Source organism: Cinclus cinclus, chromosome 2, assembly GCF_963662255.1.
Source record: "Cinclus cinclus chromosome 2, bCinCin1.1, whole genome shotgun sequence".
Classification (NCBI taxonomy): domain Eukaryota; kingdom Metazoa; phylum Chordata; class Aves; order Passeriformes; family Cinclidae; genus Cinclus; species Cinclus cinclus.
Genome location: NC_085047.1, coordinates 33372725 through 33397426, shown reverse-complemented (window position 1 = coordinate 33397426; position 24702 = coordinate 33372725). Strand labels below are relative to the sequence as shown.

Sequence of the window (24702 nt, the reverse complement as noted above, 5' to 3'; positions counted from 1 at the left end):
ACTCTCAAATCATAGAATATCCTGAGTTGGAAGCGACTCACAGAGATCAAGTCCCAGTCTTAAAATGCATTGTTTTAAAATGTATCATTAAAACAGGGTCTTTTAAACTTTTAGCACATTTACCCAAAATCTACAAGGTCATTGACATTTTTAAATGCAGAATTGACTTTTAAGAGAAAAAAATATTAGGATTGTGCATTATGATGATGACATTTTCAATTAAATTAGCAATTTTCCGTAGAAATGCTCTTACCCCTACTCAATTGCAAAATGTGTGCTGGCACTGCATTTCTGGGTTACCAATCTAAGGAGTCTTTTGTTTCTCTCTTCTTCACAGTTTCAGTAGGTTATGAGTATGAATCCTGTCCAGACTTAATCCTATGGGAGAAGAGGACAGCTGTGCTTCAGGGTTATGAAATCGATGCTTCAAAACTTGGAGGATGGTCCCTGGATAAACACCATGCCCTCAACATACAAAGTGGTAGGTTGTCTGTGACACATAACAGGAATGATACAACATTGCAAGACCCAGTTGCCTATCACTAAGTATTCAAGAAAAAGGAAGGAAAGAAACCTGACCAACACATGTGTTCTCTCGTGTATTTCCCTAACAAATGATTTTGAGTAAACTACATTTAGAAGTAATTTGGTGTGCAAAATGTAGAAGAATCTGGCTATCATGAAGTAGTTGAATGTCAGCCCAACTTCGTAGTGTTGTAAAAGAAGGGTATTAACAAGAAAAGTATTCCTAACATAATGAAGGGGACCCTATTCAGATTGGAGCTGTCACTAAGCATAAATCCACCCAAAGGCATCCTCCAAAGTGCCAAGTGCACTTCCAAGCGAGAGGCTGCATAGGTCCCAAGGGAGAATGGAAGGTTCCAGAATCTTAGAAGACTGCTGAGGACTGCAGTAGGGAGGCTTACAAGCTGATCAGAACACATTCAAAGGTGGAAGCACTGTGTCCCTTTGGGCAATAGTGGTATGGGAGCAAACATCTAATTCAGCCCACATTGCTGCTGAGAGAACTACACTTTGAGGGAAAATAGGCTGAGCTCCTCTAAAGCTTTGCAGATGAAACATTTCTCTAGAGAATGTCCCATGGTCTTACTGGCCCTTACATTTCCGTGAGCTGTGTAATTTTTTGTTTTAATTATTTTTTTCCTGGTCAACTGCAAATTACAGGGCAAGGAGGAGCAGACAGGGCAGGTAAAAATTCATAAGATACTGACAAGTGTATTTCATTCAAACGTAAAGACAGTCTTGTTCTCCCTACATATTTTCCTTCTGCAGGAAATGTAATGGGTCTAAAAAAACATTTCATTCAGAAAAGAGGCTCTTTATTTGAAGCTATCACAAAACAATATTATGAAAGATGATAAACCTTCTTGCTACTTAACAGATTTCCCAGTTGGCATGCAGCATTGCCAGTCTGTATTCCCTTTGGTCTCAGTCTCCCCATTTCTTTAATTTCCATAATACTATTTTCTCTCTTTCTAGGCATCTTGCATAAAGGAAATGGGGAAAACCAGTTCATTTCCCAGCAGCCGCCTGTAATTGGAAGCATTATGGGCAACGGCCGCAGACGGAGTATTTCTTGTCCAAGCTGCAATGGTCTGGCAGATGGAAACAAACTCCTGGCTCCTGTTGCCCTAACATGTGGGTCTGATGGAAGTCTTTATGTTGGAGATTTCAACTACATCCGAAGGATTTTTCCCTCTGGCAATGTCACCAACATACTGGAGCTGAGGTACTCTGTGCTGAATGCGGCCGTTAGAGTAATGTTCTTAAGTTCTGCAGAAATCCTATGTACCGAAAAGCAAAACTCTTTAAAGAAAAAAAAAAGCAAACAACACAGCAAAACAGAGAAATAAGCTGTCTGGATCTGCCTCTTCTGCAACTCTGCTGACTTTGATTTACACCAGAAAAACACAGGCCTAGCGAGTTCTTCCAGAACTGAATCACATGCCAAAAATATTGACATATTTCTGTGCTGCTAAATCAGGTTGTGCTGATGTCTGCCTTTTCCTGTAGTCAGAAACCAGTGGGAATGCTGGAAATTAACAAGCAGCCTCTGAGACAACCTAAACTTGAAAGGACACAGCACTGATGATGTAGAGGTGAATCAGGACTGATAACCACTCATAATTTAGAGAAGATGATCGCTCTAGGCAGTCACAGACTGGGGTTTTCTAGTTGTTTCTTGAGGGGACAGCTGTAGCAGCCCCCCCCTCAGTTCCCAACTGTGCCACAGTGTCAGGCTGAACATGCAGATGGAGCATCTGGAAATAAGAGGAGAGTTTCCTTTTAATGCCAGAAAGCAAAGGAAAAAAATACAGCAGGAGAAATAACAAGGAAGGGGAAGGAACATCCATTAAAAACAATGAAGCAGAGGGAAAAGTGTGATTTGTCACAAGTTCTGAGAAAATGGAATAAATTATGGCTGAACCAAATTTCAGATTGAACTCACTGGGGTTATTTTTCCTATCTAAAATTTCCACAACAGATACAAGCATCCACTTCAAAGCAGTGGGGCCTGGTTCTGGGCTTCACATGGCCAGACAAGCCTCACTCCAGGAAAGTCAGATAGAGATAAGGGAGTATTCCTGAATGAGTCTCCTGTGCTTGCCAGGCCTGAACTCAGGTCCTGAGAAGTCAGTATGAGGATAGCCTGATAGGAAGGTTCAGTATTTCCATTCGGCTTTCAAAACCTGGCCTGAAAGTAGAATCTTCCCTGAAGTAAGACCCTCCTCAGATTTAATATCCACTGCTGCTGAGGACAAACATAATACTGCATATCTGCAATGACTGCAGCCAGATTTGTGCAAGATCCCCTTAGTCCCTCGTGCACAAACATGCCATGGTCATCAGACCTCGCCAAAAATCTTGTTTGGCACTCAGAACTATCCTTGTAGATCATGGTATATGAAAAAAAAATAAATCCAGACAGCCAACAGAAGGCTGTCACTTACAGAATAGCTGCCTTGGTATGTGCACCTCAGAGGGCTGGGCACCTTTCAAGTAAGGAAGCAAGAACCTCATTTTTGCTATTGTTCCATGATACATGAGAACATAATATCTCTCATGTTTGTAAGGTGGGAAGCTGGGATAAACCTTCAGACCTGGTCCTCATTAGAGTGTAATATGTTTCCAGTGCCAGAAAGTTATTTTAATGACCAAAGGTGAGATTTCCAGAAGAGCCTAGGTGAACTCAAATCCCATTGCAACAGAGTAGGATTAATATCTCTTTCCCAGAAGTACAGTTTTGAAAACCCAATCTCTGTTTCATTGTCAGTGAAAATACCAGACTCAACAGAGGTTTTGCAAAGTATTTCCTCATTGGGGAAGAGAAAATTGGAAGCCTTGACGGAGTAGCCTTGCTGGCTGTTGTGTAGAGCCACAGAGTTAAATTTACTCCAGAGTTAAATATGCAGCAGTGATTGCTGCTTCATCTGTGCAAACACTCAGGTTACTGGATATAATAAACATTTCTTCACTCTGGTGTGCTATAAAGTAAGTGAGTTCAGATGTCAGCTGGCTAAAAGCTGTGGAGAAAAGCCATTGCTTTTGGACTGAATGGAGTTTGCTTGTGTCTTCTCAAATCAGCATCTCCTTTGAGATTAACACCCTCACTATTTGGCTCCAAGATTTGTTTGCAAGGAGTAGCTTTGGAGTGTGGTGTTCTGGAAAGCAAATGCATTGTGGGTCACAGAGAGCTGCAGCTGGGTATGTAACTTAGACCTATGGAGAATAGGTCCAGCTCAGTATAATTTCAGTCCTCTGGGCTGGAGTTCACAAGGTTACAACAAATGAACTGCCACCTGTAGCTGCAACTCTTAAGTTACCTTTGTAAGTCACAAGATGTTGCTTTGAGGGTGAAAAAAACTGTAAAGGTATCTGCATCTACATCTATTTAGCTCGGTGCTGCACTGAATGATAGATAAAGTCTGATGGTCCTATCTCTTGTGTGAGTGAATAACTCCAAGCAGGTGAGATCGCACTTCCTTTGTGATATGCAGCAGTACATAAGTTAGCTCACTGCCAAGTAATATCCAATATAAAATACATCAGTGTCACTCCAGCTAACTCTTTATTTATTATTGCATTGTATGATACAGTTACTGTCAAGTTTTCAATCTGCTAATAATGCATCGAACTGAGCTGCTAACACCTCATTCTTTCTTCTATTCCCTGCTTTCCTGTCTTCTGTCAGAAATAAAGATTTCAGACATAGGTAAGCCAACCAGTGGAGAATTCTTATGCTGCTCCCTGTCTTGTTGCATGTTGTTACACAGTGAGCCACAAGTGCCATTTCCAGATGATTCAATAGCAAATGAAGCTGGCGTGATTAAAACTGGCGTAGGCAATCAGTCATCAGAACTGGGAGCCATTAATCACAATGTGAGCCATGCAAGCTTCTGCATGAGCTGTTATAGCTGGATACAGGGGAAGTACAGGCATGAGAGGCAAGGTAACAGAAGGAGGAGGGGGGAAGAAAAATGAGTGGGAATTAACAAAGAAAGTAGAATGAGAACAGCATCAGGATACAGATCACTGGAACAACTAGGATGGAAAAAATAATTCTCATATAGTGAAAAGCCTTCGTTTCAGTTTGGGGGGTTTAACTGGCATAATGAAGATCACTATGTGCCCCAGCATCACCCACCCAGGGAAGTTAGACTTTGTTAGCATTTTTCAGTCTGAGCTTTCCATAGAGAGCTTTGACACGTGAAAGTCTGTCAGGCTGAAATAGGAGGTAGTGCAACTCAGAACCTTAGCAAGGAAATGCAATAGAAGAGTAATGACAAGAAAACAAGATTAAAGAGAGACTCCTAAATTGGAGCTTTGTCACTAAGAATATTTGTCACTTGGGTTCACTGGAGTTTCAGTGGGTTTGATCCAATCAGTTGCATTCCAGAAGATGTCAACTTCCTGTCACTGCCTGTGTTTGCAAGGACTTCTCTGACTCTGACAAGTATCCCATCCTTCTCCCTGGTTGCTTTTCTAAAGCAGAAGCTTAGACTGTGTGGAGCTGGGATTTTTGTGTGTGTGTGTGTTTAGTTTTCTTTTGCATTTGGGATTGGGGATTTTTCTTGCTACATGCTTTTCATTTACTGTTTCTTTGACTTCATAGAGGCTATGCTAAACCAGAAATGTTCTTTTATCTGCATGCCTGGAAATGAAATGGAGTAGAAACTTATTTTTTATTCTATTGCCAGAACAATAACGAAGGGCTGAGCTTCACAATATAATGGACTGGCCCAAAGCATCTATTAGCAGGGCTGGGAGGTTGGTACCCAAGACCTTTTCACTGATTGTCCTCATCAGGCTTAGTTCTTTCCCCTCAGCTACTCCTTCAAATCATTTGAAGGCTATAGAAAAATTCATTTCTCTTTGGAACAGCCAGGTTTTATCCCTAATGCCCAGGAAATACACAGCCACTGAAGTGCATCTGCTTTGTCAATGAAGGGCAGCAGCTGGAGACCTGTTATGAGGTTTTGTGTATGAAAGCAGTAACTACAGGAAGATCTATGGAATGGCCCCAAATGCTGCAGACTGGCAAGCAGAGTTGGCAGGGCTTCAGCCTTTAGGTAGTTCCTAAAAATGAAGAAATTAAGTGAAAGAAATCCAAGACATGCCAGTTTCAGTGTAGCTCAAAGGGGACCAGGCAGGGAGGAAGCAGATGAGGAGGTCCAGACCAAATACTCCCATCTGTGACTGCACTGAAGGAGTCACCCATCTGTTAGTGCCTGTTCTGTGACATTTGCTTTAATACTTCTCGCTAGGAAGTCTCTTTGCTCCTGACCCTCAGGGAAATGAGTGGGTATAGTCTCAGCTAAAGCTCCAGTGCTTTGAACTCCAGAAGGTCCTAAGTTTGACACCAGTGACCAGCAATGGTGCAAAGGGTGAGATCCACAGGGTTGAATCTTAGTGGTTTGGAAAAGCTGAAATCCATATGCTAAAGCTGCCTCAGTTCGGGGGAAAGGAATTCCTCCCCAATATGTAGGCTGTGGTGAGCTTGATCTCCAAAGGTTCTGTAGCTACCCACTAAGAGGCTTGGCTTTACAGCTCTGTCTGCGTAGCCAAGGTATAATTCTGCAACAGCCTAAATGAGGGATGTTAGCTAAGCCAAAAAGCATCACCAAATCATGATGCCTTCTCTGCAGCAATGCGGAGGGCAGTGAGGCATTTCTGTCTTGGCCACAAAAAGTGGCCACAGTTTTGTTTTTTTTTTAATTTAAATTAATTTAAATTCCTTTCTTGTTTCCATTCATACTGTAGAGAGAAGTCTACAGTTACTGACAAAGAGAGCTGTTTCAGCGAACAGCCCTAGGATCAGATAAAAAGTCCCTTGCAGTCTCTGGCTTGGCTTATGGCACTGCTATAAAGTTTTATTGTCCAGCATGTCACACTAGGAGAGCTTTGGGCATCACACACAAACAGCAAACACTAAAAGACCAAGTGTAAATTCAGCTCACTGCACTGTGTGGCCTCCTTAGGTATTAATCTATTGAATGTCACCCAGGGAAAACAGACCAGTATCTCACACAAGCTACAATTAAATCCTCTGGTTCTGAGCTGCAGGGTGCTTAGCATGGAGCCATGGAAACACAGCCCCACTGAACAAGAAACTCCTGACTGCAGGAATTTGGTAGTTTTTTAGTCACCAGCAAATGTACATGCCCAGCAAGGCTCAGAGGGGAAGTGGGTAGCTGGCACAGAAGAGGTGGTTTTGTGTCCTTAAACAGAGACATCAGATCCAAAGAAGCCCCAGGGGATTATCAAGGTCAGTGATTGTGGGTAACTAATTTTGTTGGTGTGACTGCTCCTGTCTGTTGACCACAGTGGGAGCCAGAGCTGTACAGTTACCAGCAAAGGAAATTGTCCTTTGAAGAGGTGATAGATGCCCTTGTGTTTGAGAAACTAAGATACAGTTCATCTTAAAAGATAAATGTTGAAAATAATCAGACATGTCCTACCCCAAAAGCTGGTATTTATCCACTGCTTGTAAAGGGAATTAAGGCAACCAGCTCTGATGTGAGCATTCACTTCGTAATCATCTAAAGCATGATGATATTAATCCCTTGGCATTTTTAAGAAACCAACAAAAAGGTACAGTCTGCTGTGCTGGTGTTTTGTAGGGAACCTGCTGAAAAAAGGGACCATCTCCCTTTTCTCATCTCTATTCCTTAGAGACTGGCTTCCCACTCTGGAGGAGGAGCTTCCTTCCTAGGGCTCCTCCAAAACATGGGCTCTCGGCCCAGAGGGAGAATACCAGCCTTTGTTCAAAGCTGTGCATATACCATAGTACAGCTGAAGCAATCCACAATCCAAGCCTCATGCCTCTGCCGGCTCACCCAACTTTGTATCCCATTTCTTCCCTATGCCTGTGTGTAAGGAATCACGTAAAGCACAAAACACTTTAAAATAGAGTCTGGATCTCTTAACGTACCTGCAGAGCTCCCTAAATGGTACTGGCACTATCCTATCCAAAAATGAGAATGATAAAAGAGACAAGGCAGATGTATGGATAAGACTATATGCAACCCCAAACAAGTGGGATTGCTGTGGACTTGGAAGATTTCCCTGTGCTTTCCCAGCACATCACTATGTCACAAGTATACAGGGAAACAATGTCACCTCCATTTCACTTTGGCTTGCAGAACCATGAAACTGTTCTCATTCCCAGTGACTACACCATCATGCCCACTAATACCCATCAGAGTGTCAGTTCTTGGCTAGGGTCCCGCTCATCCCATCACTGCAACTTCAGTGTTGTTGCTTCAGGGGGTTTAAAATATCAATGCATTGCTCAGGTTTTTTTCTAAAAAGCAGTAATAGTTCAAGGAACACTCTGAATATGAAATCAGCTCTTCCTCCACAGTCATTTTTTAGTGGCAGTGCCAATATGGGGATAAATGTTCTAAGACTACAAATAGTGTAGTTGGTCAAGTCTTTTGAATAGTAGAAAGTCTTGTCTTTTATTTTGGATTGTTACCTAGCTGAGAAATATGAGAGGATGAAAGGGGGGAAAAGTCTTCTCTGCTTCACTCCAGGCAAATTTATTTCAGTTGCTGTTCAGTCCAGTCCAATTTACCGCTTGGATTTGCCTATTGATTGTGGCTTTAAATACAAAGTGAATCCCCTATGGTCCTGGCTCCACTGCTCATTCACTGTCACAGATAAAGGGAAGCAGTTTGGGAGATTTTATATGACCAACATACGTTTATTTAAGCATCTTTCACCCTGTAGGATCTAAGGGTGACAAAAAAATTAAAAAAAACAGGAAAAAAGACCCCTCCATTGTATAACACTGTGCAATTCAGGCCAGGGCAGAGCGTGAAACTGTCTCTGTGCAGTGCTGAAAACAGTTGGCAGAAGCCAGGGGGTTAACTTCCAGCTTGACCATTTTTAACAGATTGTTTCAGTGTCTATTCTATACAAGAGCTGGGAATAGAAAATTGTTTTAAGAGCTCTCTTTTTTACAGAAGATTGTAATCAATAATAAATCCACCAGAGGCTGTACAATCCAAAAAATAAATCACAACAATAGTGCTGGGAAAGGGGAGCAGGAATTTCTCCCTGTCCCCATTTTTCTCCATCTCTGGGTAAGTCATTTGCCTTTGCCCATCTGCACACAGCCTGCTGTAAAACTCAGGGAAAGTTATCTGTGCTTGCCAGTCAAACATGGTAAAGTATTGCAAAGTGCCATTAAAACCGTCCTCCTCTTGTCCACCTCCCATGCAAAATAGAGATTATGAACAGCTCAAAAGCTTACTGACATTCAGCAGGGCTTTGTTAGGACAGTCAGCAGAAAATGCAAGGCCCTGATCAAAATGGATGATGGATTCCCACAGGGAACTTCTTCCACCAGGGTTGAAGCCACTTGCTTAGTGTGAGTGGCATGCAGGTAAATGAAATAATACCCTCCCAGCCTGCTGTCATTGGGAAGGAATACAGATGGAGACTGAACTGTCAGGCTGGAGCTGTCTTGAAGGTCAGAGCATTTTATTTAGCAAGAATCAGTGTCATTTTTGGAGATGAAATCTGTTCAGACTTTAATAGGATAAATCACAAGGGATATTCCAGAATAAATCAGAAAGGTGCTTTTCCACCACCCCCATAGTATTGAATAATTTGAATGAAGAACCAATTTACTGCTTTTAAAAGAAGAGAATAACTCAGTAATTTTTACATGTCTGAAGAGGGGGTAATTTTCTTAACATAAAGGTTGAGAGGAATTCTCTATATGCAGAATAGAGTCAACTGTGATCGACACTGTCTAGTCAACTTCTCCTGGAACAATTCCATTAAGTGCAAAATTGTGAACTGTGGCCTAGATTTTTATTATGAATTCTTCGGACTTGATGTGTTTGGACAGCTTGAAGGTGTTCTGGAGAAAAGTAGATACTTTTCATACTTCTAATTACTACTTAGGCTTTCATAGAAGGAAAAAACATCTGTTAAGGACAGATGTTAAAAGTCTAACCTGTTGGTTTGAGGCTTAGAATAGATGCAGCTCAATACACACTAGTAGTCAACAATTTTAATAGAAGATATTAATAACTTTAGTATCTATATTAAAATACGTCTACGTCCTTGCAAGACAATAGTTTAAATTATATCTAAACTCATCTGGTTGGTTTTTTTCTGACCAGTCCTGTTGGATGCTTTCCATAAAGTGGATTCTAGTTTATCAATTTCTTCAGTCTTGGGCTCATTTAATGTTGCAGTCATAGAGCTAAAAATACTATAATTATGTCTGCTCATCCCATTTTCTCAGCTACCCTTTCTTGTGTCCAAGGAAACAGTAAACAGAGGGTGTTCAACAGGGAATTGATGTTCAGGTTCCTCAGCCTAATACCAGTTCATGCTTTACTTGGGTCAAAATGTGCCACTCAGGGAATTATTTTGTTTCTCTCATCACTGAGGTCCAGCTGAATCCAATGGCAGAATTCCCTTAATCTCCCTGAGGGCAGGACAGAACTTTAGAGTCTTTGCTGGAGTCAGCAAGAGCGCCAGATGAGCCTTGATGCAGTGATCTTGCAGGGTGTATCTTAAAGTGCTATAAACAGGCAGTCTCCTTTTGGAGTTTGTATTAGTCTTTGTTGGGAGGGCAGATTTTTTTTTTTCATTATTATTTGTTTTATTTCCCTATTGTTCCATGTTTTCCCTTCCCTTCCTGGCACTGCACGAACACCAGTTTCAGGACTATGTCTGTAACGAGTAAATTAAGCAAACACAGGTAATGGGATTATACCTGTAGTAGTTCCTGGCATGGTTTTTGGCTCAGACCAGAGAGCCCTTTTCTTTGGTTGCCTCCCTCCATGCCAGAGAGCACCCCAGGCACAGCAATTGCTAATGGATATAGCTTGGGAGCCTGTCCTGTAACACACCATGTACTAACCTTGTCCAAGCACTTCTTCACTTTCCCGGTCTTTCTGCCTTGTGCATTTTTATTCTCTGAAGCGTTTACATTGCCTGTTGACTTAAGGAAACACATAATCCAAAAAATTAATAATGTCATACCCTTGTTTTTCAGCCACAGCCCAGCTCATAAGTATTACTTGACCACAGATCCGATCACCGGCTCCATCTACCTCTCGGACACCAACAGCCGACGTATCTATAAAATCAAGTCAACCACATCAGTGAAAGACATTGTGAAGAACTCGGAGGTCTTGGCTGGGACTGGGGATCAGTGCCTCCCATTTGATGATACCCGCTGCGGAGATGGAGGCAAAGGCACTGATGCCACACTTACAAATCCCAGGGGTGAGACTGCTTCTTCTCCACTGGCTTTTTTAAAGGGGGCTTTTTGAAAGCAGCTTGTTTAGTCACACTGGAGATTGCTCTCCTCTCCAATTCTGAAACACATCCTAAGGGCTTGCTCCTGGAAATAAGTGAGCATGTCTCTCCCTCAGCTAGTCGTGTCATGGTTTTTCATATTCACATGGCTGGGAGGAATGCCACACCGGAGGGGTTAATTGATCGGCACACGTTCAGAGGGCAATGGAATAACTCCACCCATCACTTTTACACCTATTGAGCTCCTCCTTACCAAGAATGCTTGGTCCCTCCCGACCTGGGGCAGGATTCACTGACATTTGGTTTACTGAGGCTTTCTTGGCATTAAGAAAAAGCCCTTTGAGCACTGCTTTGGATACGCACACACACACACACACGTACACACACACACGTACACACGCACACACATATATATATAAAATAACATCAGCAAAATAGCATACAGCTCAAAGATACGCGGATGGTGCTTTAGACATTGACATTATATATCTCTGCATCCAGCTTGAATCCTGAAGGGGGTGGATGCTAACTTTGATATGGGAGTGTTCAAATCAGCTTAATTTTACCTGTTTCCAACATACTGAAATGTGAAAAGCACAGTTGAATCAGAATAAATGCATCACGCCGCTTTCAAGGCTGTGAACTAAATTGTTCAAAACAGGTTTAGCCAAACATATGCAGTCCTGTGTGTAGCCAAGACTTCAGTCTGGCAATCTCAAGGTAACAAGCTCTGCAGATGGAGGATGTCGCTCCTCCCAGCTGTCCACAGCTCCTCAGAAAAAAAACAAAAAAAAGCCACATGGGGGGATAGAGATGATGTGGAGGGGAAAGAGGAGTAGAGATGAAATGAGATGAAGGTATTGTTTGTACACAGATTTTCAACCGTGTTTGTGAAGAGGGCTGAGAAGGACACCCATGCAGGAATGCCTTTTTGAGATGTGGCATTTTTGTCTGTTATGCATCATCTTCTGCATAGCTGTTCAGAGTGCAGGGAGTCATTTATAGTTCTTAGCTTTAACTTCAGTGTGCTGCAGGTTTTCTTTTTCATTGCATCAGGGAGTGGTAGCTCCCTCCTTCCTCACCACAGCAACAGCCAAGCCTATCCCAACCTCTTTGTAAAGCAACCCCTCAGCAAAACCTGGGGATCCTTCAGCAAGTGCTCCTGCCCTGGCAGCAGGCTTGGACTAGATGACTTTCAAAGGCCTCTTCCAACCCAAACCGTTCTGTGATTTTATGGAAAGTTATTTCACTAAGAGCAGGTAAGATTCCCAAAGAAGTTGCAGCTGCCCCATCCCTTGAAGTTTTCAAGGGCAGGTTGTATAGGGCTTTGATCTACTTGGTCTAGTGGAAGAAGTCCCAGCTCATGGCAAGGGTTTGTGACTAAATGATCTTTAAAGTCCCCTCCAACCCAAACATTTCAATGATTCTAGGAAGCTATTTTTCATGACATAGAGATGACATTGTTGTTACTGAATACAAGTCCAAAATTATTTAATGAGCTTTTGTGTCAGGTCTGGCTGTGAATTTTTTTTCCAAAAGTATCAAAACTCAGACTTCCACCCTTGTAATATTCAAAGAGTCCAGCATAGTTTCCAGGCGCTCCTGAATCCTATGAGTTAACCATTATATTGGTTTAAGTATTGCCAGAAGCACAGGTGTAAGTAAAGGAACAGCACTGGTGGCCAGTTTGCAGTGTAGAATTTGTCTCGTTGAAATGAGAAGGCTGACTGAAAAGAAAATTAAGTGACTTAGGCAGAGAGATTCAGGCAGTCCAGCAGATCAATCATGAGATCAGGGAATCCAGAAATCTGTAATCTAATTTTCTGCAACTCTTTGAAGTTCAATCAGTGTAAAAAAAAAATACCCCACACTTTTGTTGGTCTTCTGTTCTCCCTTGTACAGGATAAGAGGGATATTATTCATTTCCATTCATGGATAAATGTTACAAGGTTTAGATGACTTATGTTTCTGCTTTGCTATAGCAAACAGCTCGAGTTCAAAGTTTTCAGCACTGAAATCCTTCTTGTTGGCAACTGAAGCTCTCAGGAGGCCATTCTTCCACCTTCATATAACAGCAGAATTCATGGATTCATTCCTCATAGCCCCAAAATTTCACAAAACAGAAGTAAATTGAGAGAGAAAGAAGAAATGACATGAAGGAAAATGACAACAAGAAAATAATCAGAAAGCCCACACTGCCAGTAGAAAGTTCGTAAATAGTGTTCCCTGATCTGATTCTAACCTGACTTTGCAAATTCTGCTGAGGCAACGGCTGTGGCAGGTGTGACTCACTCCCCAGTCCCCTCAATAAGTGATGAACAGTGAAAACCCATGCTGACAGTGTAATGTCACTGTTGTTTATACCTTCACAGTGGTTCATCCTAGCAGAAAAATCCAGCAAATGCTCTTCCCTCATGTATTTCATAATAGTTCAAAATAAAATTGATTTATTGTGTAAGTAACCAGTAGATCTCAAGTGACCCTCTGCTTCTGTGTCTTGGCAGGCAAACAAACACTCATAAGTGAATGGTCAGAGGAAATTAGAAAGCTATTCTATAGCTATAGAGATACCAGCTGGCCAGGGAAGGACTTGGAAAGTCAGTTTTTCAAGAATTGTTGCTCTTCAGAGGACTCTACTTTTTAAGCCTTAAGCTTTTTTTTTTTTTTTTTTTTTTTTTTTTTGCTCTGAACATAATTGCTTCATGCCAAGTAGGATTTCTGTATTTTAAGGACATCTTTGCACTTTTTAAAAAATCAAAAGGAAAAACAATTGTGCCTTTCTTTCATGATGTTTTAATTAGCTGATATTTACAGCTTGCTGGAAAATACTGAGGGATACCTTCCTGACAGATGAAAATGAGCAATTCATTAAGACTGGAGAAATAGTCATTAACTGTCAACATATGCCTTTGCATATACCTTTAGCCTCCTGAACCAGTCAAGCATCTGATCTAAGCAGGTTTTTTTGGTCTCTTCTCAGTTGAAAGAAACCCTGAAGGTGGTTCATTCTGTGACAATGCACATGTTCAAGGTGGGATGGACTATGTCCTGGGGGTGCTGATCTTCTTCTGGATCTGATAGCCTGACGAATGAGGTCCCCACTGCAACAAGCATATGTTCAGAATGGTTCTGTACTTTCTGGGCAGCAGACTTTTCCCCATTGTTTTGATCACTTCCTCCAGTTCTCACCTCAACTCCCTTGAATTCAGAGGGAATAATTTCATAGAATTATAGAGTGCTTTGGGTTGGAAGGGACCTTCCTAGACCATACAGTCCCAGCCCCACTGCCATGGGCAGGAACACCTTTCACTAAATCAGGTTGTTAAGACCCCCATCCAGCCTGGCCTTGAAACTTCCAGGGATGGAGCATCCACAGACTCTCTGGGCAACCTGTGCCAATGGCTCACCACCCTCACAGGAAAGAATTTCTTTTTAATATATAATCTAAACCCACTGTGTTTTCGGTCAGAACCATTATCCCTTGTCCTGTCAATACATTTCTCTGAAGTACCTTCTGGACAGAGGTTCTTGTCTCACTCTAGTGAAGGAAGAACTCATTTCAGACCATCAGCTTAGAAAAGACATTAGAAGGGGTAAAACCTCCAGGAATTTCACGCTTTACCCATCTTTGGCTTGTTAAATAAAGGTAGGCTACAGAAACACAGGACAGATAGATCCACAGATGAAATAGAGGTGGCAGCCATTTGGTCAGGGTATTTATCATAGCTATTAGGAACCAGTCTGATCCGTCCAATTCATTTGCCACAGAGCACAGCAAAGCTTTCAGATGCTAATGAATTTCAATATATCCTTGCAAATTAAAGTGTTACCACTTCCTAATTATCATCCGCTAATAATGATCCTCTTCTACAAGCAGTCTAAAGAAAAATTAAAACTCAAGCTTGTCAGAGCATTTCTTTTCATCCGAGTACTCACCATTGGTTCTTCTCAGGAAAATGTTGTGGCAGAGAAATTACCAAGGAGCCTGCAATTAAGAGAGATTGCAGTGACAAGTCTGACACAATAGGAAGAAGGTTTCAGAAGGCACATGGGGAGAGAGGGGGCATCTCATTCATTTAGCACTGTAACACCAATGTGAAATGAAGTATAATTAATTTGGGGACAGATTGGTTCTTTCACTCTGCCCTGATGAATGTGTAAACAAAATTCTCAGTTGTTCACTAAGTGTTGAAGAGTTCAACAGAATTAATTGAGGAAACCAGCCCTCCACCGGCTGTTAACATTTTTATGGTCAGATAATAAATAGGACCATTTTGGGGAAGACCAGAGGCTGACTGAACAACATTTCTTGTCACCTGTTCTGGCCAGAAAAGACACTTAGGGACAGGGGCGATGTGGTCTTCCTGTGCTAACACCCCATATTCTAGTCATCAGCATTTAGTGGACTTTCTGAAGAAGTTGCACCAGACCTGTGCTTATATACCAGCATCCATTGGCTTAGAAACCTTCCCCAACACCTAGTTTTGTTCTTCCAGGCACTCTCTGCTAATAATTTCCACAATTTCTTTAGGCAGGTCATGTAAAAGAATGGTCCTTCTGAGGCCAAGCCACTGCTTTCTTTTTTGTATTTTTTTTGTATCTTTGCTAATTCTTTGCTGTCTTGTAATTCCATTCTTTACCACTGCATAGCACAAAACTGATCTTAGCAGGAGACTTTTCACAGGAATTCCAGAATCTTTTCCTGTATGCTCTTTTTCAGATTGTCAATGTATATGGGTAGTTAGACTTTCTCCTTCCCCTGTGAATTCCTTTGTGCTTACTGACACTGATTTTTATCTGCCATTTTACTACCCAGGCATTCATCATCCAATCAGACAAGAAAGGTCCAAATTTCGATTTCTTTTAAGCACCTTTTTTTTCAGTTAAAAGGCGTTTTTCCCCTTTTTCTTCTCCTAACTAGAGCTATGTGCACCACGCAATCACTTTTAGTGGTTTGTCTTCTACAAGAAACTCACCATGTCCCAGTAGCTATTTGCAGCATAACGCTGTGCTGTCACTTCTTCATGATACAAGGTCCTGACATTTCAAGCAAATGTCACCACGTCACAGCTTTCTATCAGCACAGCTCAGTGGTATGATGCACATGGTGCTACAAACCCTTGTTCTGTAAGACATCTCTTCTTACACAAGGGGAGCCAGTGCAATTTCATAGCGTATGTATTTCACATCTCAGAACTTAAGGTTCGGATCTGCAACACTACCTGGGTAGTGGCAGCTGCTGTTTCCTTTCAGTAACCGTGAGGCTGAACTTTGAGATATATGCTGAAAGGCTGTAATTCCCTTATGTTCCTATGGAAACATGAGAGGAGCCTTCTGCCAAAGCAAGCCAAGTTCTTGGGCTTAACATGCATAATATGTGAACTACCCATTTCTGTGCCTGTTTGCAGGAGCCAGCTCCCAGCACTGGAACTGTGCCTATATCAGGAAGGAAACAGAAAAGTCCAATCTAACCTCTACAATTTGCCACAAAGCATCCATGAAATGCTTCTTTCCCTTTTCACAGAAGTCATCCATCCAAAGACACTTGTCTGTGGGATAGCAGGGGCTCTTCTTCGTAACTAGTTTTGATTCCAAGACAATCAGCAAAATCAGGAAGGGATTGGAGCAGTTACCACGTAAGGAATGTGTGCAAATGGGAATTTGGGGCTTTGACAGACTGCAAACTCTGCTGGCCTACAGAACATCTCAGGAAATTTGAGGTAATTGAGGTTGCTTAGCCTCCATGAAAGAGGGATAAGTAGAGAAGTGCTCAGTGATAAGAACACATACACATACCATTGCCCTGGAGCAGGGTAGTAAGTGGTAACTTTGCTATTCCACTTCAACTTACTCGAGTGTGCAAGCTTGTTGTCTAAGCTGGAATGCAAAATAAAGTTGTGCCCTGTCAGCTGATGAGAGCTGGCTCCAGGGCCAAAGTGCATCCAGGTTATTATTACTGTAACTGGGTAATCAGAACAGCCATCAAACCCCAGCGCTGCACACAGTGAGCCACTGCCAGCAGACACTGCTGATAAGTTCAATCCAATACATATGGAACTAGCTAAGGGAGAAAATTCTGCCTCATTGAAAATCACATTATCCAGCCTGCCACCCTTCACTGGCTTTTGGCTTGTCACACAGACTAATGGACAGGCACCTGGAAAAATACTTGTTGTGAACCAAGGAATGGATAAGAGACTCTTGTCTTTGACAAAAGCCAATTAAGATCAACTAAACCTTCTATCATGCCTCTTCCAAAAAAAAGCACATCTACCATATTGCTTAAAGAGCTCAATTGTGTTCTTGGTTTTTAAGCAGATGCCAGTAAACAAAAAAGAACTTGACACTCAACAGGCAAAATAATTAAGAGGATCAGAGACCTTCAACAGCAGATGCCAGTGACAGGTGACGTGTGTCAGTATCCTGGGTGACTCATTGAAGGGGACATAGCACTGACAAATCTCATGGCAGATGATGATAGCTTCCTGAAAGCCATGGATGCCAGTGAGATATTGATGCTTATCCCATCAGACCTTTCCGCAAGCATTTAATGAAGTATTAAAATACAAATGATGTGTTTATATTGTACAGTGAGAATAAATGGCTACTACTACCATTGCTTCTCCCATAGTATTCATCAAATCATAGAATGGTTTGGATTGGCAGGGTCTGTAAAGACCATATAGTTCCTATCCACCCTGGGGGGGGTGGGGGGGCACACCTTCCACTAGACCAGGTTGCTCAAAGCCCAACCAACCTGTTCTTGAACAGTTCCAGGGATGGGGCAGCCACAGTTTCTTTGGGAAACCTTTGATAGTGCCTCACCACCCTCAGTAAATTTAAATGTTCAACAGTTACCTTGTGCTCCTCTTGAAGGCTCTTGTTTCATGGTCCTGCCAAGATGAGACGTTGGCATGAATTGAACACAGGTATTAAAGCGCAGGACTAGAAACAATCTTTTAGGTCGTTCAGTCTTATCATCCATTATCTCAGCAATCCTGCTCTATAATCCCCTCCAAAATTAATTAACTTCATCCTGAAAGCAGGAAGTAATTTTTTCCTCACTGCCATAGAGGCTATTCTGAAACCACACTGCTCTGATGGTCAAATATCTGATCCAGGTCAAAGTGATGCCCTTCAAACACGATGATGCTTTGAAGAAGTAGCAAAAATGCTGGTTTTGCCTCCTGGCAATAACACACAGCTCCCATTCAGCTCAGTGATCTGAAACACCAACAGTTTTCTGACTCCTCACTGACTTAGAATCAACAGGTTGCAACCATGTCTGAATCCCTTCCTTTACCTCAGCTCAATAGAGAAGTTTGTTCTTTCTCTCAATGACTTAGTCCTGATGTTTGTCTGCCAGGCCAGATTACCTTCTGTGGATTTCCTTATAATGAATTCTGCTATGTTTTTCCACATATCACCTACCTCCATGGCTTCCAGCCCATGCAATACTTCAGTGCTGGCTGAAGGCCATGATTTTAGCTGCCAAAGCAATCAGGGGATTAGTCCCTGCTTTATGAAAATCTAGAATTTTTGATCTGTGAACTGCTGCATCTGCACAGCAGAGCTCACAGTGGATGGAGACTGAGGATAAGTGTTTCAAATAAGGGGATCTGGCTGCAAAACAGCATTTTTGAGGAACACATGATCTGATCACTTTTCAAACATTCTTAAAGCTTTCTATCTGAAACAGAATTTCCATCATTTCTGTCACCAAGATGACAGCCAAAGAGAGTCTAGTGAGGATTCAGCTCACTAATTTAATCTGCCTACAATATAAATGTTTTCTTTAGAGATATTTGCTGTAGTCTCCTTTTATAGTCAAATGGGAGGAAAAGGTACTTCTAGCAGGATTTGTATAATCTCTTGGGGATATGGGCTTTAGGGTGATACAAATTGCACTCTCAAAGTAGATTTCTCTCTCCACTGATTGGAATAGCTTCAGATACTTGCTTAGATGCACAGTACAGATGTCTGCTTTTTGTCAAGTGATTGTTAACCCTGCAAGCAAAGGAAACCAAACAGGAAGATCCTAATATTTATATATTTCAATCAGAATTTTTGCTTGCACAGAAAAAGATGTTACAGGCCTCTACATCCTTTTCCTGTTTCTTTACAAGCATTTAGTGGCTTTAACACACTCAAATATTATGCTGAATGACATTCTGCTTCTGTAGGGTAGATGAGGTGAATGACTTTATTAGTATCTGTGGAGTTATTTTAATTTATACTTGCACAAAGGAGAGGTGAATAAAGCCCCTAACTTCTTATTCCTTGCTCAGTCACGACCTTTCTCTGTGACCTTGTGAGACTTGCATTATCTGTTAATTTTCTGATATGTAAAATTAGAATGATCACTCTCATAGACTGTTATGAGGTCTAATTAGAAAGTGTAAAGCTCTATGAAATCCTCTGATGGAAGATGCAGAAGGTAGCTAGCCTAGGATAAAGAGGATTAAAGGAGGTTGTGCTAACATAACAAATACTTGAGAAATTATGCTTAGGGGAAGGTGAAATGACACATATCTGCAGGGCAAGAAATGAGATCGGCAGCCTGTAACTGCTGTCAGCAGACCTCATATCCACTGACAGAAGTGTGTCTACCAGGGAGGTTTGGACAATGAAATTAATCACTAGCAGAGTTCAGAATCAGGTGAAACACTGTATAGTAGTAGGATTATCCTAGGGAAAACCCTTCCTCATTTATCCATCTGGAATTGGAGTGACCTGATGGACCTTTCACAGCCTTTATTCATCACCATTTTTGAAAGATTCATCAGTGTAGCATTTTTACGTGCATGGCTTGCCATTCATACCATGAGCAATAAAACCAGGTTTCTGAACACCCAAGACACGCAGTTATTGGAAAACCTTTCCATTTCAGGAGTTCACCAAATGCCATGCCCTTTTCCAGGAGCGAGCAGGGATTTCTGAATTGCAATGTGTGCCATTTGAAGGTGCCTTCCATGGAAGGGTGCCAGTTCAATGCTCTTGATAACCAGGACTCCCATATGCCCAACTCTTCTCTCATCCTTTTGGAATGCCATAAAATATATTGCTCCTCATGTCAGGCTGCCACCACTTTCTGACTGTCTTTCTTTGTTCCTCCCCAGGCATCACTGTGGACAAGTTTGGGCTGATTTACTTCGTGGATGGCACCATGATCAGGCGCATTGATCAGAATGGGATCATCTCAACTGTGTTGGGTTCCAATGACTTGACATCTGCTCGCCCTCTCAGTTGTGACTCTGTTATGGACATTTCTCAGGTAAGATAATGGTTTGGTTTTGTTTTTACAGAATGCAAGCCTACACCTTCACCCTTATTTGGACGTCTGTATCCTTCCCCAGCAGGTCTGACAAAGAGGCATGAGCTCAAGGAGAGTTGCATTTCTACATGGTTTATAGTGTAAAATTGACCGGATCATAAAAGAATTGCCCTGTAAAGACAGAAGTAAACACTTGACTGCCCTGACTTATAGATTTCTGGGGTGAGATTTTTAAAGATGTCCCAGACACAGAGCTGACTTCTTTCCAGTTCCCAGTGAGTGGGCAAGCACAGATTCCTGGGAAGGCAGGTTTTGTTACACTTAAGTCTCACTGTATGCCATGGACTGTATGCCATGCTCCATTATAACATTTTAGCTAATCACAGATTTTTTTCTCTTCTTCCCCTCATCCTAATTTGGCCCAGCACAATTTTAGACCTGAATCAAATTAACATAGGAAATACTGATTGGAGGATGTGGTGCCAAAATTAGCAACAGCAGGAAAACAAGAATCTTGAATTGCATCAGATTGCAAATTGGTTGCAGCTACCATCATGCTGGGCTTTTAAGTCCTGCTGCTTCAAGGTGGAGAGAAAAAAGAAGAGAGAAAAGAAAAAATCTCATTTTGATGATTGCTTTACTGCTGGATGGTGCAGAAGAGAAATCTGTTACAGCCCAGCGCTCAGTTTTGCGTGGCACTGGCCAACTTGTCAAATTGTGCCAGTTTAGGACAGTGTCCTTTGAAACCTTTGTGCCACTTGTTGTTTGCATGACTGCAGAAATGTTGTTCTCTCCTATGAAAATATAGATCATAGCTGGAGGGCTAAGTACTGTTATTCAGCCACAATAGATGTCAATGGGGTTTCCCTTTTGTAACTACCTAGATAATTTCCATGCTCCCATATGGAATCTGTTCTTGTTTTTTCCCTCTAATTTGAAAAGATTATTCTTGCTTCCTTGCAACTGGCTCCCACTGTCTGTAATTTATGAACAAGCTGAAATTATGACTTTAGAAGTTGTTCTGCCTTCAATAGAGGCAAAGTTTTGATGGTTAAAGGCCACCTTGTAGTATGTTTCTCATCTTACAGACATAGTTTCTTCTTTATGTGAATTTCAGGGTCAGTTAGCACCAGACAGTTATGTAATGAGGCTTTAAAAATTATTTACTTCCAGGTTGTGTAGCTCCTATGTAAACCAATGTCATGTTCAAACACTTTTGAGATGAACATATATCAGCTGAAGACTCTTTTTTTTTTTTTTTCCCTTTTCATAAAATGACAGGCACTATTTTTAGATTAACCTATACTGGGATTGGCAGATTGACCACTCCTGTTCTAGAGAAACATACTGAATACAAGCTTAATTAAAAAATAAAATCCAGCTTGGGAAGCAGCTTTTTATCATTTACAGCAGATAGAAGGGTCTTTTCTGCCAGGTCCCTGAGGCTCCCGGGAACATGAGGACATGAAATATTTAGCTGCCACTGTTGACAAGGAATGGTTTTTAAGAAATTGAAAATTCCCTAGTCAGTTCAGAATAAACTCAGCTCTTGATGCTAACTGAAGACTGCAGAGCTTAAAGACCACTGGAAGGGATGGAGGCATGAATTATTAAAGAGAAAACCACAGGCTATAATGTTTTACTACAAGAAGGGTTAAAATAGGCCAGGAGCTGAGAAAAGGAAGGAGATTTTGCAAGCAGAGAGCCAGAGTAGACAGAGCTCAGCAAACTGCTTAGCCATGAAAATAAGCCTCACGCATCCAGGCATTAGAAGATGCAATGAACTAAATACCTTACATCTGATTCCTTAAAAATGCTGAAAAGATATACAGAGGCATCAAAACAAAGCATGGCTGTAGCAGAGATGTTTAACTACAGGCCTTAAAAATGGGAATTTCCTTTGTTCCTGTAGATCTTCCCTGGTCTCTTCTTACACAGCTTTAAATAAAATTAGAGTGAAAAATGGTTTCCTGGTCCTGAGTCTGCTGGCATCCACTCCTTCCCCTTCCAATAAGGTTGTACAAAGTACTCCTCTAAGCTTAGTCACATCAGACAAATGAGAAGAAGCACCAATTGCTGAGAAAAGAGGGTTCAAAACAAAGAAACTATCCTGGAACTGATAGGTACCCATGAGCACAAGACTGATTTTTTTTTTTTTAATGTAAAAACTGAAATGAAATAAAATAATCCCAGTTGAGTTCTTTTAAAAAAATCTGAATTATGTTAAACATTTTTTAGGTTTAGCAACTAAAAGAGAAGACTCACTTGAAAAGAGCATGTTGCAGAAGTGGAGCTAGAAGTGAAGTCATTGTAGTGCTCACTCACTTGTGGTGTTGCCAGTCACTGTTTTAGTGGATTATCCATGTAGAACTGGGATGTGTCACTCCTGAACCCATTTTTCCATTATGCTAAAACAAATGTGAAAATCATCGTGAATGCACAAGCATTCTACTCCATGAACTGAAATTGCCTGAATTTCCTGTGAATTGCTCCTCTGCATTTTTACAGCATAAAGCAGAAAACCATAGGTTATAACTTAGATATTCACACATGCTGGCACAGCTGCCAGTTTTGTGTCTATCCCTCCTTTTCATTTACCAAGAAGAGTTCAGTTTTCACTTGTGTGAAAAATCCTTTAGTAGAAGAATCACTCTTTTGTGTGTCTGATTTCATAGCACTTCACACAGCAAAATTTACAGTCTGAAGTCTCCGCTATGAGGTCCAGCTTCCATAAATTAAAAATGCACAGGAGAGGGAAAATCATAGAACAGTTTGCCTCTGTCCATTATCCTGTTCCCACCAGTGTTCCAGTGCAGAGTGTGGGTGTCGGCTTTACGTGACCAGGAGTTAAACCCCCTTACTCACAGCAGGTTATATCCTCTATAGCTATCTATCACATAATAATTAGTTGTGGCATTTTTCACCCATTCCCCCTTTAATCCATGTTGATTCCATCCTTATTGTGATTGATTTATAGCAATCATGAAGTAGAAAAATGTCTTGCTGTAAAAATTCCCTTGTGGTTTTTTTTTTACCTTGAAGGTTCGTCTAGAATGGCCCACGGATCTGGCAGTGAATCCCATGGATAATTCGCTCTACGTCCTCGACAATAACGTCGTGCTGCAGATCTCTGAGAACCACCAAGTGCGCATTGTGGCAGGAAGGCCCATGCACTGCCAGGTGCCAGGCATGGATCACTTTCTCCTCAGCAAGGTGGCAATCCACGCCACGCTGGAGTCTGCCACCGCCCTGGCTGTGTCCCACAATGGGGTCCTGTACATCGCTGAGACCGACGAGAAGAAGATCAACCGCATCAGGCAGGTCACCACCAACGGGGAGATCTCCCTGGTGGCTGGTGCGCCAAGCAGCTGCGACTGCAAGAACGATGCCAACTGCGACTGCTTCTCCGGGGACGACGGCTACGCCAAGGACGCCAAGCTCAATGCCCCCTCCTCCCTGGCTGTGTGTGCGGATGGGGAACTGTACGTCGCCGATCTGGGCAATATCCGAATCCGCTTCATTCGCAAAAACAAACCCTTCCTCAACACGCAAAATCTGTATGAGTTATCCTCACCCATAGACCAGGAGCTCTACTTGTTTGACACCAGTGGGAAGCACCTTTATACTCAGAGCCTTACCACTGGAGATTATCTTTACAATTTTACTTATTCCGGAGATGGAGATATAACCCTGATCACTGACAATAATGGCAACTTAGTCAATATCCGAAGAGATTCCACAGGGATGCCCCTCTGGCTGGTGGTGCCTGATGGCCAAGTCTACTGGGTGACAATTGGTACCAACAGTGCACTCAAGAGTGTAACAACACAGGGGCATGAAGTAGCCATGATGACTTACCACGGCAACTCTGGTCTCCTTGCCACTAAAAGCAATGAAAATGGTTGGACAACATTTTATGAGTAAGTATTTTATGAATATTGGGGCTGCTGACTTCATTCTGTGTTCTCTGAACCGTGCAAGGTTGGTAGAATTTAATTCCCTGATCAGAATTATTGTCCAAATAAAATGGCCAGAACAGAGAGTATTAGATTTCACTCAAACACCAGATACTGGCAGTAAGTGCATTAGAGCTTGAATAAGCACCCTCTACCAAGTCAAGAGTCAGGCAGAATTTCTGCTGAGTTTTTCTAAGTAATTTGGACACCTGGTTCTTCTTAACTATAGTCAGGACTGAAGATTTAGATTGCGTGTCAGAGAATTTTTCTTGGCTTTGAAAGCCTTGGAAATATGAAAGTTCCATCAGAGCCTCTTTTTTTCGCAGCTTTTCACCTTCTTCCTATGCTGCAGTGTCTTTTTTGTGCCTGTTTGAAATGTCTGATGTAGAATGACAATTGACAATGACTAATGAGAGCTTGCTCTGGAAACAATTCTGTAATTAATGGACTGCTCAATTCCTACTGTTGCAATTTGTCTCACTAAGCTTTAAAAGTAGTCTTGGAACTATTCAAGAATGTCCCCAAAGAGTTTTTAAGCAGAGAGAAGAAAGTATGCATTGAAAAACCAGAGATGGCAGTATCTTGAATATTTGTACTTCTTTTCTGTACTACTGTTAGCAATTCCCTGCTTATAAATATTGTGAAGACAGCACATTTCTGATA

At 41.7% G+C, this 24702-nt stretch overlaps 1 protein-coding gene across 1 annotated transcript in view; it reads left to right on the top strand.

Annotated features, from left to right (window-relative positions):
- The window catches only part of TENM4 (teneurin transmembrane protein 4), a 341874-nt gene that overhangs the window by 280055 nt on the left and 37117 nt on the right, over nt 1-24702 (top strand). Inside the window, exons 20-25 of the mRNA XM_062514903.1 lie at nt 338-481; nt 1501-1750; nt 4214-4234; nt 10544-10776; nt 19929-20083; nt 23126-24003. Coding sequence (XP_062370887.1) covers nt 338-481; nt 1501-1750; nt 4214-4234; nt 10544-10776; nt 19929-20083; nt 23126-24003 — 1681 coding nt within the window. The remainder of the gene's footprint in view (nt 1-337; nt 482-1500; nt 1751-4213; nt 4235-10543; nt 10777-19928; nt 20084-23125; nt 24004-24702) is intronic.